Below are 17,075 nucleotides of genomic sequence, written 5' to 3'. Positions count from 1 at the left end.
CCTTTTTACATTCTGGACAGTCTCCTTTGTTTCTATACTTGGAAACTTTGTTCTATGGCCATTTTGATTTGCTCCCTCTAGAGGACAAAGTGAGGCCCGGCACGGCCTAAGACAGTGGAATTTTCCAAGGGAGAATAAATCCCGTGGGAACTGACCTTGACATGAGTGGCGCACAAGAAGAGATAGTCACAAGAGCCAAAACCAAGCAACAACAACAACAGCTGCAGCAGCTACAGGTAAAGAAAAGAGGCTCAATCTCAGGCGCAACAGTTGGATCAACAGGAACAACAGGACAAGACAAAGGAGCAGCCGTCTCTATGGAAGCTGTGACAGATGCCCTGCTCAAGATAAACCAAACTCTGGAGTCTCTGACAAAACAGACTTCAGAGAATACACTAAAACTAACAGAAATTTCAGCAAGATTAAATCAGAATACAGAATCTATAAATAAATTGGTGGAGGAAAACGCCACTATGCGCCAAATTGCCGAAGACGCCAAAGCTACTGCGGGAGAGACACAGGAGAAATTAGAGCCGATCGCTAAGAAGGTCTATGAGCATGATGCAACTTTGGCCTTGTGGGAGTTACAGAGGAAAGAGAGAAATTTAAAAATAAGACTGATTCCGGAGAATGAAGGAGACAACCTTGTGGAATACTTGACACGGGAGTTTGTGGACTGTTGGGACCTCCAGGAAGACGAATTCAAAATTACGACTGCCTTTAGATTGGGCAAAAAGCAAAACAGAAAGACCCCGAGAGACTGTTTGATCACACTCAGATCCAAGGAGGAAAGAGACAAAATATTGGGACTACATTTTGAAAAGGCCTTGCAAATTGGAAACTCAGCTGTACAGATCTTTAAAGACATCCCAAAATACATTCTGGACTTAAGAAACTTTTATAAGGACTTAGCCCTTTTATTAAAGAAAAACTCTATCCGCTTCAGGTGGGAATTCCCACAAGGGCTGTCATTTGATTACAAGGCAAACAAGGTGAAAATAAAGACAATTCAAGATAAAGACAAATTTTTGGCAAGACACCAGGAGGATCTACAGAAGGGGACTGTGGACGTACTCGCAGAACAGAGGAGAGCGTTGGACATCCTGAATCTCTCGTTTGGACAAAAACTACCACCATCAGAAGAAGAGCAACAACTGGGAGCTGTTGGAGGAGCCTTAGAAAAATAGCAAGATGGCGCTGCAATTCCTTAGTTGGAATTGTAATGGGCTCAATGGGCCTTTGAAGAGAAGACAAGTATTTCATGTATTAAATAGAGAACAACTGGACTTGATATGCTTACAAGAAACTCACATAACCAGAGCCCATAGGAGATTACTTACAAACAAAAGGTTAGGACAAGAATTTATTTCATCCGACAAAGTTAAGAAGAGAGGAGTTGTAATATATGTGAAAGAGAAATGGGCTCCAAAAATGATATTCAAAGATGAACAAGGGAGATATCTGGCTGTGGAGATACAAGTACAAGGAGAAAAATTTTTAGTTGTTGGAATTTATGCACCAAATGAAGGCAAATCCGACTTCTTCAAGAGACTTCATGAAACGTTGATGGATTATCTGGATTACAATATGATAATCATGGGAGACATGAATGGCGTGGTCTCCACTAATATGGACAAGGCACAAAGACTAACAGTCACCAAAGAAGGGAGACTCCCTAAGACTTTTTTCGAAATGACTGAAAACATGGACTTGATAGACATTTGGAGAACAAGGAACCCTCTGGAGAGAGAGGGAACCTTTTTCTCCCAAGCAATGATGACCTGGACCAGAATCGACCAAATCTGGGTTACTAGTGGAATGGCTCCAAAGATTAAGAAAGTGGAAATCTGCCCAAAAACTTGCTCCGACCATAACGCCGTGAAGATGGAGATGAAACTTACAATAACTGGTCAATTTAGATGGAGAATGAATGACACCCTCTTTCGTGATAAGGAGATTCTCACGAAGGCCCAAAAGACTCTAAAAGACTATTTTGAAATAAATTTGAGGACCGACGTGGAGAAAAGAGTGATCTGGGATGCAAGCAAAGCGGTTATGAGAGGATTTTTGATTCAACAAAATTCAATAAAGAGGAAAAAACAAAATGAGAAAAAAGAGAAGATTTTGGAAATGATAAAGGAAGGAGAGAGGAAATTAAGAACAAAACCAAAGTCTCAAGACATTTTAAGAGAGATCAAGCTATATCAAACACAATATATGGAATTGATGAACCAAGAGATTGAATGGAAGATAAGGCAAATGAAGCAAAAGACCTTTGAATCAGCAAACAAATGTGGTAAACTTTTGGCATGGCAAATGAAGAAAAGGCAGAAACTAAATACAGTTACAAGCCTTGAGGTGGATGGAAAGAATATATCTAAACCCAATGAAATCAGAAATTGCTTTTTAAGTTATTTCAAAAAACTCTACACTCAAGGCCCGCAAAATGAAGAAGATATAGACAAATTCCTGGGAAAATATGGACTACAAAACATCTCTCATCAAAGTAAGATGGACTTAAACCAGAGAATCTCAGAACAAGAGATAGAGGCTGCCATTCAGAATATGCAATTGGGCAAATCTCCGGGACCGGATGGACTGACTTCTAGATACTACAAATCGCTGAAGGAATGGTTGACTCAACCACTAAAAGAAGTTTGCAATGAGATCCTTGAGGGAAAAAGGGCGCCTGAATCGTGGAAAGAGGCATATATTTCACTCATACCAAAGTCAGAGACTGAAAAGACCCAACTCAAGAACTACCGCCCAATATCACTTCTTAATGTGGATTACAAAATTTTTGCAGACATTTTGGCAAAAAGATTTAAAAGAGTTTTGATGGAGAAGATTCATAAGGACCAAGCAGGCTTTCTCCCTAAAAGACACCTGGCAGACAATGTAAGGAATGTAATAGACATTCTGGAAAAGCTAGAGGTGAATATAAACACTAAAGCAGTATTGATCTTTGTGGATGCGGAGAAAGCCTTTGACAATATTTCTTGGAGTTTTATGAAGAAGAATCTTCATGGGATGGGGGTAGGCCGGGGTTTTGAGAATGGTATGGCTGCAATATATTCTGAACAAAAAGCTAAATTGATTGTAAACAATGTTGTGACTGAGGAACTTAAGATAGAAAAAGGAACACGACAGGGGTGCCCGATTTCCCCATTACTTTTTATTTCAGTTCTGGAGGTGTTGCTGAACATGATAAGAAATGACCAGCAGGTCAAAGGTGTGCAGGTCGGAGCTAAACATTATAAGTTAAGAGCGTTCGCAGATGACCTAGTATTGACTTTGCAAGAGCCAAACACTAGTACGAAAAAAGTATTAGAAATAATACAACAGTTTGGCCAGGTAGCTGGATTTAAGTTGAACAAGCAAAAAACCAAAGTTTTAGGGAAAAACCTAACAGATATGGAAAAGGAGAAATTTCAAGAGGAAACAGGTTTGACTGTGGTCAAGAAGGTTAAGTACCTAGGGGTTTATTTAACATCTAAGAATCAGAATTTGTATAAGGACAATTATGAAAAATGTTGGTCAGAAATCAAAAAAGATTTAGAAATATGGTCAAATTTGAAACTGTCAATGTTAGGCCGAATTGCAGTAATCAAAATGAATGTATTGCCTAGAATGTTATTTCTGTTTCAGACCTTGCAGATTATTGACAAGATGGAATGTTTCAAGAGGTGGCACAAAGACATTTCGAAATTTGTCTGGCAGGGCAAAAAGCCCCGAATTAAATTTAAAATATTGACAGATGCCAAAGAAAGAGGGGGTTTTGCCCTGCCGGACCTGAAATTGTACTATGAGGCAGCAGCTTTTTGCTGGCTCAGAGAATGGATGCTCCTCGAGAACACGGACATTTTGGATCTGGAAGGTTTCAATAATGCTTTTGGTTGGCATGCATATCTTTGGTATGATAAGGTTAACAGTGCCTTTAAAAATCACATTGTCAGAAAAGCATTGATTAATGTTTGGATAAGATATAAAGATCTATTGGAAAACAAAACCCCTAGATGGGTGTCACCAGTGGAGGCTAAAGCAGTGAAGAAACTCAATATGGAGGTCGGATGGCCGAAGTATTGGGAAATCTTAGAACAGGATGGAGATAAGTTCAAACTACAAAGTCAGGAGAAATTGAAGCATAAAGTAGAAAATTGGTTCCAATATCGTCAAATAATGGAATTTTTTAAACAGGACAGGAAAGTCGGTTTCCAGGTGGAAAAATCAAAATTAGAAACCGAACTGTTAGAACCCAATACTAAGAATTTATCTAGAATGTACAATTTGTTGTTGAAATGGAACACACAGGATGAAACAGTTAAATCGGCTATGATTAAGTGGGCTCAGGATGTTGGACATAACATTATGTCAGCTGACTGGGAATGGTTATGGAACACCGGTATAAAATTTACGGCATGTAATGCCTTAAAGGAAAACATTATGAAAATGGTATACAGGTGGTACCTGACCCCAGTCAAGCTGGCAAAAATCTATCATTTGCCCGATAACAAATGTTGGAAGTGTAAAGAGACTGAAGGTACCTTTTATCACCTTTGGTGGACATGCCCGAAGATTAAGGCCTTCTGGGAAACGATCTATAATGAAATGAAAAAGGTACTTAAATGTACCTTTCCTAAAAAACCAGAGGCCTTTCTCTTGGGCATTGTCGGCCAACTGGTGACAAAGAAAGATAGAGCTTTTTTCATGTATGCCACAACAGCAGCAAGAATACTCATCGCAAAGTATTGGAAGACACAAGATTTACCCACTTTGGAAGAATGGCAGATGAAAGTGATGGACTATATGACACTGGCCGAGATGACAGGCAGAATCCGTGATCAACGAAAAGAGACGGTGGAAGAAGAATGGAGAAAATTTAAAAGCTACCTTAAGGACTACTATAAACTTAATGAATGCTAAAATGTCGTGGTTTTCAGAGACAAAGGGGTACAGGGATATAAGGTTAGACTATAAAAGAGGACTAAGATGATTGAGATTGGAAAGTAACAATTGGGAGTTGCTAGTTGAACTATGGACATTGGGATGCAGAGAGGGGGGGTATGGGGAAGTCCAAGAAAAGAGGTTTATGAAAATATGTTTGAAACTATACGTGTATGTTTGTCATTTTTAGTGTTTGTTTGTTTTTCTTAAAAATTTGTAAAACTAATAAAAATCTTTAAAAAAAAAAAAAAATATATATATAGTTGGTGCCCCTGTGCCTAACTCTGCCCTGGATTGGATTGGCTGTTTTATTATTAGGGTTTCAGTTTTAAGCCGGGTGATTTACAGCACTACATTTTAATACCATTGCGCTGCCTAGTTGTGGCATGTGTCCTATAACGTGAGGTCCCAAACACAGAAGACATCACGTCATAATACAATTGGAACAGGCTGAGGAAAACAGTAATCTCTACTGCTGGGATCCATGGATAAGAAAGTTTAGCAGCAAGCTGGTATATGGTGGGAGTCCAGCACATGAATGTCAAAGAGCAGTTTCCTCACCTCTAGTCTCATGCGTACATCCACACTGGTATTGGCCACCTGGTCTAAGTGCTTTGTGGCGGATTCCACCTGGCTGCAGTACCGACCATAGAGCAAGAACCTGCAGGCAAGCAGAAGAAGCTGGTGTGAATGGAGGTCCAGTGAGCTTTGGGCAGACACCTGGTGTCAGGCTTCGGGGAAGTCTATCCCTCCCCTGGTGGCAGCAAGAAGCAGAGAAAAACAAGGAAGAGTTCTTACTAAGGAGTTTATCAACATGGCGAGAGACCAGGAATGCAGTTTGTGTCCCGTTAATGGCGTTGCTCCAACTGAGCTCCTCCCCCTTCCCTTCCTAGCAACTGCAGCTCCCCTTATGGTGGCCGCTTGGGGATAATTGTCTCTAGAGTCCTTTGCTCTTGCACCAACAATGAACGCTGTGTTCTGGAAGAAGGAGGGTCAGAAATACTCTCCAGTGATAACGTGTCTGTCTCTGTCTCCCCCTTCTCTTCTCCCAACACCTCCCAACTCTTCTGTTCACCTGTCTCTGAGCTGTGACCTTCCTCAAACCACTGCTGTAATTCAACACTGCCTTCCTTTTCTCTGGAAGCTTCAGGAGAAGGGGTTGGGCGATCTCCACACCATTCCTCCTACTCAACCTCTTCCCCTTCACCTGGGCATGAACTGCATCCAAACATTGTTCAGGGGAGGTGCTGCATGGGTTTAGGTTGAAGAATCCAGGACTTGCCTTTAACCAGGGTTTTGCCTGAGGCCACAATATTATTGGGCACACGCAATCATGCTGGGAGGGGAACTCACCTCTCCTTGTACTTGATGAACACCTGGTAAAGGTTCTGAGAGTTGCTAAAAGATAGGGCGCTCTTCAGATCCACCAGAAAGCACCGATGAACTTTCAAAAGTTCCTGATGCAGGAGGAAAACGGAGTATAGAGAAGAATGAGTTAACCAAAGAACAAGGACTCTGTAGGAGAATCTATACTCAAAACAGTGGTCATGGTTTTCAGAGCTCCGTAGAATCACGGCAGACACCCAGGGAACAATGCAGTCTCCAACACCACAGTTGTAGGAGGACTGAAAAAGGGAATACAGTCGTACCTTGGATCCCAAATGCCTTGTGAGTCGAACATTCTGGCTCCCAAACGCCACAAACATGGAAGTGTTCTAGTTTGCGAACATTCTTTGGAAGCCAAACGTCTGACACGGCTTAAGCAGCTTCCGATTGGCTGCAGGAAGCTCCTGCAGCCAATTGGAAGACACACCTTCGTTGTTGAATGTTTTCAGAAGTTGACCAGACTTCCAGAACAGATTACGTTCGACAACCAAGGTACGACTCTAAGAGGACACTGATTGGGGCCATTCTGGGTTTTTTTTGAACTTTGTGCAAACATTACATTTATTCAGGTTCACAGGGAAACTGCAAAATAATTTAGGAAAGGGTTGCTTCTTCCATTCTTACTGATAAATATTTCTTATAGAGCTGATCCCACTATGATCCATGTGAAAGTTATATAGTCTGCTGCTAAAGCCAGTAATTGCTATGGAAAAGTTTTGTGTGAAACTTTGTAAAGACAAGGTTCCAGTTGTTGTTATTATATACGTTTACCTTTTTGGTGTTGGCCCCAGATTTACAGAACTCCATTCTGTGTGAAATTAGGTAGGCTCCATCCCTCAACAACTTTAAATATGTCACACGCACGCACATACGCACACTGCTGATTTTTAGTGGGCAGTCTGCAGTTATGGGTTTTTAGGAGGAAAAAGGCACCCAGGACAAAATCAGAGGAACCCCAAAAACAATGAAAACAGTATGAAAGTGATTGATAAGTTGACAAACTTTCACAATGTAAAATTGAGCCAACAGTGTGACGCGGCAGCTAAAAAAGCCAATGCAATTCTGGGCTGCATCAATAGGAGTATAGCATCTAGATCAAGGGAAGTAATAGTGCCACTGTATTCTGCTCTGGTCAGACCTCACCTGGAGTACTGTGTCCAGTTCTGGGCACCACAATTCAAGAAGGACACTGAAAAACTGGAACGTGTCCAGAGGAGGGCAACCAAAATGGTCAAAGGCCTGGAAACGATGCCTTATGAGGAACGGCTAAGGGAGCTGGGCATGTTTAGCCTGGAGAAGAGGAGGTTAAGGGGTGATATGATAGCCATGTTCAAATATATAAAAGGATGTCACATAGAGGAGGGAGAAAGGTTGTTTTCTGCTGCTCCAGAGAAGCGGACACGGAGCAATGGATCCAAACTACAAGAAAGAAGATTCCACCTAAACATTAGGAAGAACTTCCTGACAGTAAGAGCTGTTCGACAGTGGAATTTGCTGCCAAGGAGTGTGGTGGAGTCTCCTCCTTTGGAGGTCTTTAAGCAGAGGCTTGACAGCCATATGTCAGGAGTGCTCTGATGGTGTTTCCTGCTTGGCAGGGGGTTGGACTCGATGGCCCTTGTGGTCTCTTCCAACTCTATGATTCTATGATTCTATGATTCTATGAAAATGAACACATATATGCAATGATAAGTGATGGCCAGTGTTATGTAACAATTGCAACAACGACAACAATTTCTGCAAGCACTTTCAACGAGGTTTCCTGGGTTGCATCCTGTTTCGTGCTTCATCAGATCAAACTGAGTTTCTCACAGATGGCAACTGTAAATCCTATTTTAGCTCCTTGTTTATCTTTTCAAAACTATGTTCATCTTAAAATATAATACCATAAATAACTTTCAAAACTCGTGAAAGATTAAACTCTTAAAGATTCAAAACGTTCGAAAGATTAAAACAATTCCGAACTATTCCCATGCTGCCCTCACTCGCGTCTTTACATGCAGGGCCAGCTCACCCATCTGAAAATTTTCTACATTTACTGTCGGAGAAACAGGCTGGGTGCGGAGATGGAGGTGTTTTTAAAAGCCAAAACAAAACAAAACTCTGCTTGTCCCCTAGGCTATGCAGTCCCCCCAAACCCTGTGTTATCAACAAACTGGACCCAAGCTATTTGCTACCTCATGCATGCCTGGCTGTGCCTCTGTAGTTGGGGAGCTGTTGGCTGTGGAAGGACAAGGAAACCAGAGGCAACTGTGACTTGGGTAGGATCCCAACATCATGGCTTCAGTCTCTACTGCGTTCAGAAATGATGATCAAGCAGAAAAACTCTTGCCGGAATGAGTGACTTAACTTTACAAGTGAGTCATTCTGGCTGGAGAAGAAACGACACATATATGCACATACCCTTTTGCATGAAATATTACAGAGGACCTAGCAGAGGAAGGAAGTCTAGGCCACAAGCGAACTCAAATATGTAGCCTTGCAAGATGGAGATGACTGCAGTGAAATAAACAATCTGTCCTGAGGCTACCTGGCTTACAGTCCTGAGGCTACCTGGCTTACAGTAAAGTAGGCAAATATTCATGCTTTTAGGTGCACGCTGCCATCACAGCTAGGTGGGCGTTTTTCAGTTCCAGGGCGTTTCTGGAAAACCAATGCATTTGCACAAGTCCGGCAGACAAGGTAGAAGTGGGAGATGGGCTGCATTGGTTCAAAGTGAAATGGGCTGCTATCCAGTCACAAAACGATTTTACTTTGTTTAATTAGCGGGATGTGTGTGTTTATAAGAACAACTTATTAAAATTGATTTAAAAAACTTTACTGTTCTCTTTTTCGTGATTGGTCAAAGCACCTTCTTTAGTGCTATTAGCAGATGTGCTATTAGAATGCATGTGTGGTGGAACTAAAATCTTCACTATATATCCAGAAACTGCATTGAAGTATCCTCTGTGATATGTAAGGGGTCCTGTCTCAGATTACATGCTCCTACCTTAGCACTTCTAAAAATACTGGAGCCATAGCAGCCACCACTGCTGGGCTGAATTAGCTCTTTGCAAAATCTTCTGTGAAATGTCCTGACCTGGACCTTTCAGAAGCTTTGGATCAGAACTTAGGTATACCACAGACTTTATGCTCCTCTAAATGTTATTATACAGTGCTCAGCAAATGTATAACACCCACCTCCATTGAAAAAGATATTTCAAGAGAAAATATGCATATTAAAATACAAAATTACCTAAGAATTTTGATTACAAAGTTATGTGGGAATCGTAAGGTAAAAGGTATGGTTAAGTCCAGTCAAAGGTGACTATGTGTCGGGCTGGACTGAGGAGGAATGATGGGGACTGTGCGCCCCTTCTCCTGAACCTTCACAAGAACAGGAGGACTGTATAGATTTAGAACAGTGGTTTGCAGAAGGGCATAGTTCAGAGACTGCAGAGGAGGAAAGCTGGGAAATATTGGGAGAGGAACAGCAGGAGGAAGAAACACTAGGGGAGAGACAGCTGACAGACTTGGTGTCTTTGGACAGCATTCCTGAGCCCCCCTCTCCCAGGACAAGGAGAGTAGGACAGAAAGCTCAGAGGCAGAAAGCCCAGATCAGCTGGCGCATGGATGACGGAGGATAAAAGAGATGGAGGGGGCTGAGCTTTACTTGGAGTAATGTCATTACTGAATAGGGACTACATTCCTTTGTCTCTCTCTGTGAATACTGAATAAATTGTGTGGTAAGAACTCTTCTTGTTTATCTGCTTTTTTGGCTGCGCCCGGGGGAGGGATAGGATTCCCTGAACCTCAACATTATGGGGTGTGGCACTTATTTCGCTTCAGGCCAAGGGAGCCAGTGTTTGTCCACAGACAGCTTTCCGGGTCATGTGGCCAGCATGACTAAACTGCTTCTGGCGCAATGGAGCACCATGACGGAAACCAGAGCACACAGAAACGCCATTTACCTTCCTGCCACAGCGGTACCTTTTTATCTACTTGCGCTGGTGTGCTTTCAAACTGCTAGGTTGGCAGGAGCTGGGACAGAGCAATGGGAGCTCACGGATTCGAATTGCCAACCTTCCGACTGACAAGCCCAAGAGGCTTAGTGGTTTAGACCACAGTGCCACCTGCTGCCCTTGTGTGTGAATGAATGGAACTATGAGTAAAAACATGCAAAAATTACATAGGATGAAAAGAGAAAGATATACCCACTTCTGCAGATGGTGACAGCAGCCACGAAATTAAAAGATGCCTGCTTCTTGGGAGAAAAGCGATGACAAACCTAGACAGCATCTTAAAAAGCAGAGACATCACCTTGCCAACAAAGGTCCGTATAGTTAAAGCTATGGTTTTCCCAGTAGTGATGTATGGAAGTGAGAGCTGGACCATAAAGAAGGCTGATCGCTGAAGAATTGATGCTTTTGAATTATGGTGCTGGAGGAGACACTTGAGAGTCCCATGGACTGCAAGAAGATCAAACCTATCCATTCTGAAGGAAATCAGCCCTGAGTGCTCACTGGAGGGACAGATCCTGAAGCTGAGGCTCCAATACTTTGGCCACCTCATGAGAAGAGAAGACTCCCTGGAAAAGACCCTGATGTTGGGAAAGATGGAGGGCACAAGGAGAAGGGGACGACAGAGGACGAGATGGTGGGACAGTGTTCTTGAAGCTACCAGCATGAGTTTGACCAAACTGCGGGAGGCAGTAGAAGACGGGAGTGCCTGGCGTGCTCTGGTCCATGGGGTCACGAAGAGTCGGACACGACTAAACGACTAAGTGACAACAACAACAAGGTAACCATGGGCTCATCTAGACTTCCTTTCTTGCCATGTTTCTAGGCACAGGCCTGTGCTTTATAGCACTCTGTCTAAGCACTTTTTCTTTTCCCTCAGCACTTTCCCCATGAAAACCTGCTCTTTACTGCAGGCAAACGTCAATCCTCTGAAAACACAAATTGCCTTTTGTTCCAATTCAGAATTAGGAACATTTTTTGTGTGTGGAAAGAACCAGGGCAAAAAAGAGGAAGAAGGGGGGGGGGAGCGCACAGACACAGAGCTTTAAAGCACGGACCTGTGCCTAGGAAACACGGGGCAAAAGGAAAATGTGGTTAAGACCAGTGAAGGGAAGGAAAAGTGTCTGAGGAGTTAGGAGGGAATTAAGAAACTTGTTTTTTATGCCCAAAAAGATGTTAGATTGTTTTTGTATGTCACTACAGCAGCAAGACTTTTACTAGCCAGAAATTGGAAATCGCAAGAGATACCAACAATAGAAGAATGGCAGATGAAGATGGTAGACTTTTTGGAGCTGGCTGACCTGACTGGAAGAATCCGCGACCAGAAGGAAGAGGAATATCAAGAAGATTGGAAGAAATTTAAAGAATATTTAGCCAAATATTGTAATATAAGATAATTAGAAATCACTTGGAAGTATCAAATAGGTTTAGGATTAGATTAAGAATGAATTGTAAAAATTAAGGATAAGAATACCAATAAAAGAGAAGAGGGTAGTAAATTGAAGGAGTTAATTTTATAAGAAACATGATTTTGGAGAACTGTTACAAGGTGATACAATGAAATTCAGTTAGGGGGGATTTGAGGAAGTCAGTTAACAATGAAAGTTAAATTAGGTTAGAAGTAATAAGTGTTTTTATTTGTCTTTTTTGTATTGTAATGTGTTTTCTTTAGTGTGTTTTGCATGTTATTTCTGTTACAAATTTGGAAAATTAATAAAAAAAATTGGCGGAAAAAGAAACTTGTTTTTTACAATCTGAGACAGAGAAGAACTATGGTGTCCCAGATCTCACATAAGTCATAGAGGTTCACATCCTGAGCTAGGGAATTATGACTTTGGCAGCATCACTACTAAAAGCCACCACGGCTTCGGTCACAAACTGGTTGCTATGTTAAACCAACCTACCGTATTGGCTCGAATATAAGCCACACCTTTAAAATTCAAGGGGGGGGGAAAAAGATAATACTCGAATATAAGCTGCTCCCTTAAAATTCCGCAGGCACTCACACCCATTCCATTTTACCGTATATCTTTGTCAGCAGCGATATCGTAAAAGCTGATTTTTGTAACGTCGTTAATTGAAGCCGTACTTTAACTTTTCACGGTCAGAATTTGGAGAAAGTGAGGCTTATATTCAGGTCAATATGGTAATTTTAGCACTTTGACAATGGACAACAGTAACTTGGGGCACTTAATATATCTAGAGCGGCTGGAGGAGTACTTAAAAAAGCAATGTGCCTGAAAGATTAGATTCTTACCTCAATGTTAATAAAAATATTCTCCAGGTCCTGTGGTTGCAGAAACAGCTGCAGAGGTTTCATGAAATGCTGGAAAGAGCACAACCTGGTTGAAATGATCCAATAACAAGCACAATTCAAGGCAGCAAGATGCACATTGGCTGATGGGGGGGTGAATATACCATACAGTACTGGGGAGAAATTTATGCATGCCCAGTTTAGCACTATACATGCTGTGAGCAGAGGAAGATGCCACTGTGGGGAGGGATCCTTCTCTCAGTCTATCAGGCTGAGGGCCACGCTCCCCCTTCTTTGTCGCTACAAACAAAGGGTAGAACTAAGTAATGAAGACATGGTGAGCAGCTGCCGCCAAAAACCTCAGGCCCATTTTAACATCTCCTTCCAACTCCCATAATCACTGGTGCAACTCAATTTGTGACCTGACGCCATCTGGCTGAGTGAGTTTCTCTGGCCCTGCTCCACGTCACCCACAACCGCTGGCAGGAGCGAGGAAACTCACAGCACGACAACATCGCCTGGTGAGTTGCAAAAAGCAAGAAAGAGGAAGACAACCAGACAGGGAGGTGCTGCTTCTGTGGCCTCGAATAAGGCCTGAATGTGGGGCAAAGAGAAATTCAGCTACCTGAACTGCTGCGAGAAGGGAGGAGGCGGCAGTGGCATAAGTACCTGGTGGATAGATTCTAGTGTGCTTGTGTATTTCTCCTCCGTCTGTTGGATCTCCTGAAGGCAACATTTCCTCTTGTCCAGTTCAGTCATCCGCTGCTGCAAAACATACAACACATTTGGGAACCATGTTATCAGATGAGTTGCTGTGGGTCAGTGGATGAAGCCTGGGCCCTGGACTCGGGTTCAAATGCATCACTCACTAGGCCGCCCTAATGATGTTAACTATGTTAATGGGTCAGGTGTTAAAAAGGGAGGTTTGCCTGGTGCCTTCATTATATACTTTTAGACGCCAGGTAAAACATTTCTCTTCGACCAGGCCTTAGGCTGATTAATATTCTACAGCCTTTTAAATGTGTCTGGGGGAAGAGGGGGTTATTGTTTTGTTGTTTTGGTTTCATTATCTTGTATTTTATTCTGTCAATTGCCCTGAGATCTTTTCATGATAAATTTAATAAATCAACAAGAAATAAATAAAACAGGAATAACACTGACTCGTTCGCTTTTATTTAATCTTTCTAAAATGGCGACTAGGGACTACTCTACAGGGCTGCTGTGAAGATGAACAAGTTGCAGATGGTAAAATGCTTGCTGTGTCTGAGAGATAAATCTGATAGATAAATCGGTCTGAAAGCAGAGATGAGTGCCTCACCCCATAGTTGGATTCAACTAGACTCAACCGTCCACAAAAGTCCATGCAAAGTCTTTCTTTGACGGACTGCACAATGACTTTATTCTGATGGTGGGTGGATCCGGCAGCAGTAGTCATACCTCGGGTTAAATATGCTTCAGGTTTGAGCATTTTCAGGTTACACTCCACGGCGACCCGGAAGTAATGGAACGCGTTACTTCTGGGTTTTGCTGCTTGCGCATGCGCAGACGCTCAAAATGACGTCACGCGCATGCACAGCGAATTGTGACCCACGCACGTGCAGACGCGGGTTGCGTTCACTTCAGGATGCGAAAGGGGCTCTGGAACGGATCCCGTTCACATCCAGAGGTACCACTGTAATTGCGCCTTGCAAGGAATGGATAGATCACCACCTCCTGGCTACTTACCGGCATGACACTTGGCTCTGACCTCATCAGATCCTCGTAGATGTCATCTCCTTCGGCCTCCTCATTTTCCACACAATCATAGAGGTCATCATCTTCCTCCATGGTGTCACTGGTGGAAAGGGAGAGAGAAAGAACTTTAGCCCTCCCACCCCTGACACGAGAGAAGGTAGATTTTGTTGGAATGAGACCCATGTGGCTTCAGTTGCCATGGGTCACGGGAGTCCGCCTCAAGTCGCTATCTAGACCACCCTCAGTTACTTTCAAAGACCTGTATTCCTGAGAGAAGCTTATTGGCACAATGATGATCATTTTCCCGTCAATACTTCTGCGCCTTTAGCAATCGTAGAAGCAGCAGGAATTCAGGAGGGGAAGGTTCTGCCAGCGTACAGTGATAAGAAAAAGATCCACTTGATCATTTTCTGATGTCATGCATTCTTTCAAGGGAAAAGCAGCAACGTTTGGCATGAATGATTTCCCCCTCCCCTCCCAGAATGGTCTTGCTCCTTACTCAATCTGATCTGATAAGCCACTGTATATATCATCATCAGCGATGCTGTCCTCTGTAGGGAATGGCCTGTAAAATAACAAAGATGGTTTAAGATCAGAATGTAATATCCACAAGCTACTCAAGTAACTGCAACTATATATATGCCTATATAGATATAGCATTTATAGTGGTATCAGAGGATGCTTATTTCAGATGATGCAACCCCTTGCTTGGTAACTTCTTTTAGATGAACTTACCTGTCATCTAAGGGACGACAGATTGTCGGCAAAGTAAAAAGGTAAAGGTAAAGGACCCCTGACAGTTACGTCCAACCCCGAACGACTCTGGGGTTACTGTGCTCATCTCGCCTTACTGGCCGAGGGAGCCAATGTTTGTTTGCAGACAGTTTTTCCAGGTCATGTAGTCAGCATGACTAAGCTGCTTCTGGCAAAACCAGAGCAGTGCACGGAAACGCCGTTTACCTTCCCGCCAGAGCGGTACCTATTTATCTACTTGCACTCTGATGTGCTTTCGAACTGCTAGGTTGGCAGGAGCTGGGTCCGAGCAACAGGAGCTCACCCTGTCGTGGGGATTCGAACCACCAGCCTTCTTTTGGATGAACTTATCTGTCATCTAAGGCCGACACATTGTCGGCAAAGTAAGATTTATTGCGGACTTATCAACAATATTTATTATTTGCAACTTCAGTGGTTGGTCTTTAGTCAAGGAAAATTTAAGGTGCAATAAATGTACGGAGTGCCATAAGATTATTTGGCATACAGATAGCTGTGAACATATCTTCTCTTTTCAGCCCAGTTGTCAATAGAATTGGACTGGAGTAGACCACGAAAAGGTTCATGGCTCCTCTCTTTGGTGAAGCCAAACTGGCACTTTGAGCAAGGCAGGGATGGGGAAAACCGAGAGGGAAATGGTGGTTTAAAACAACACCAGAAGTTTGAATAAATCAGGGATGGAGAGACACAGAGGAAATTGGTGGTTTTAAACAACAGCAGTAAAGGATGAATGGAAATACGCTGAGAGAGGAAAAAGTGATTTTAAACAGTAGCAGAGGTATGAGTAGATTAAGAAAGTGTTACAGGAATTCTAAGGTCTCATATATATAAATCATATGTTCATAAAAATACAAGGCCAATGCATATGCATAAATGCATAAATCTACAAGGCAAATGTTAGCCGCTCTTAGCCCGACTTTGGCTAGGGAGGGCGGGATATAAATAAATAATTATTATTATTATTCGTATTATTATTATACATAAGTATATAAACCACGTGCCTGAAATAGTACAGGAGAACAATCCTGAAGTCATTTTGACTCTCTCAAACTATTTTGACTCTCCCAGTGACCTCAAATATTTCTCTGCAAGGACGAAAGAAATGGAAAAGCCTCTCCACTGTGTTTTGCTTACCTGTCTTCAGGGCATATGTGTGTATGAATAGGATGAGCCTGTGACCTGGATTCAGGAATTACTATATTTACCATCACAAAAGAATGGGTGGGCTGTCCAAGTAATGCAATCAGTGACCATTATCAGGTATCCTGGCAGACAAGATTTCTGCTGTAGACCGCCTCTTTCTGTCATGTTATGTATGATGTTTTGGGGTGTGGTCTCTGGCTACAGGGTGAGCAACTTCAAAAGTCTATATAAGGGCTTGCTCACCATTGTTCTGGGTCCCTCCTGCCTCTTGCATGTGGTGAGTGGGGACCCTGTTGCAACAGTTAATAAAGATCAGGCTTACTAGCTGCCTTGCTTCTCTCAATATTCTCTGGTTGGCCTCTGTTATTTTCTCCTTCCGATAGGGAACCTACTTAATGACTGACTCTATACGGTCCCTTGGATACCCCATAAGGGAACGGGAGCTGTCTTTTTCTTATAACGAAAGGGATGAGAGGAAGTGGCAGATTAAAACAAGGCTTGCTTGCAGCGAGAAGAAAGTTGGGACAGGCTGTGTATGTTAGGCTTTTTGGTGTTAGTTTCTGTCATACCCGTTTCTGCTATTTCTCCTTGTTAAAATTTGTTGGTTATCTTTTTAATATACAGTATATATTTTTAAAAACAACCTTTATTGGCCCTCCACCCCTGATTTACTGAAACCTCTGCCATTGTTAAAAACCATAATTTTCACTTCAATGTTCCTCCACACCTACTCAAACTTCTGCTGTTGTTCGAGTACAGAGAGAAGGGAGGAACACTCAAAACAGTGGTCTGTGTGAGGCATCAGGCATAAGCCTGCATTTTATTAATGTTTGATCAGGACTTGTATA

The 17,075-nt window shown here is 42.5% G+C and overlaps 1 protein-coding gene across 8 annotated transcripts in view; it reads right to left on the bottom strand.

Moving 5' to 3' along the window:
- The window catches only part of VAV1 (vav guanine nucleotide exchange factor 1), an 89,918-nt gene that overhangs the window by 36,766 nt on the left and 36,077 nt on the right, over window positions 1-17,075 (bottom strand). For 7 of the 8 annotated variants that reach the window (XR_014520779.1, XM_083482963.1, XM_083482959.1 and 4 more), the window contains 6 exons: window positions 14,813-14,878; window positions 14,305-14,413; window positions 13,249-13,344; window positions 12,583-12,651; window positions 6,298-6,401; window positions 5,506-5,605 (listed from right to left, as the gene is read on the bottom strand). Coding sequence is in view for 7 of the 8 variants with exons in the window: in XM_083482959.1 (XP_083339085.1) it covers window positions 5,506-5,605; window positions 6,298-6,401; window positions 12,583-12,651; window positions 13,249-13,344; window positions 14,305-14,413; window positions 14,813-14,878 (544 nt within the window). In the remaining variant the exon portion in view is untranslated. Of the gene's footprint in view, window positions 1-5,505; window positions 5,606-6,297; window positions 6,402-12,582; window positions 12,652-13,248; window positions 13,345-14,304; window positions 14,414-14,812; window positions 14,879-16,218; window positions 16,378-17,075 lie in introns of those variants that run through there. The other variant, XM_083482962.1, reaches the window with a different exon arrangement.

This window comes from Podarcis liolepis, assembly GCF_965112155.1.
Source record: "Podarcis liolepis genome assembly, chromosome: 17".
Classification (NCBI taxonomy): domain Eukaryota; kingdom Metazoa; phylum Chordata; class Lepidosauria; order Squamata; family Lacertidae; genus Podarcis; species Podarcis liolepis.
The sequence above is the reverse complement of the archived record's forward strand: the minus strand, read 5'-3'. Positions and strand labels throughout refer to the sequence as shown.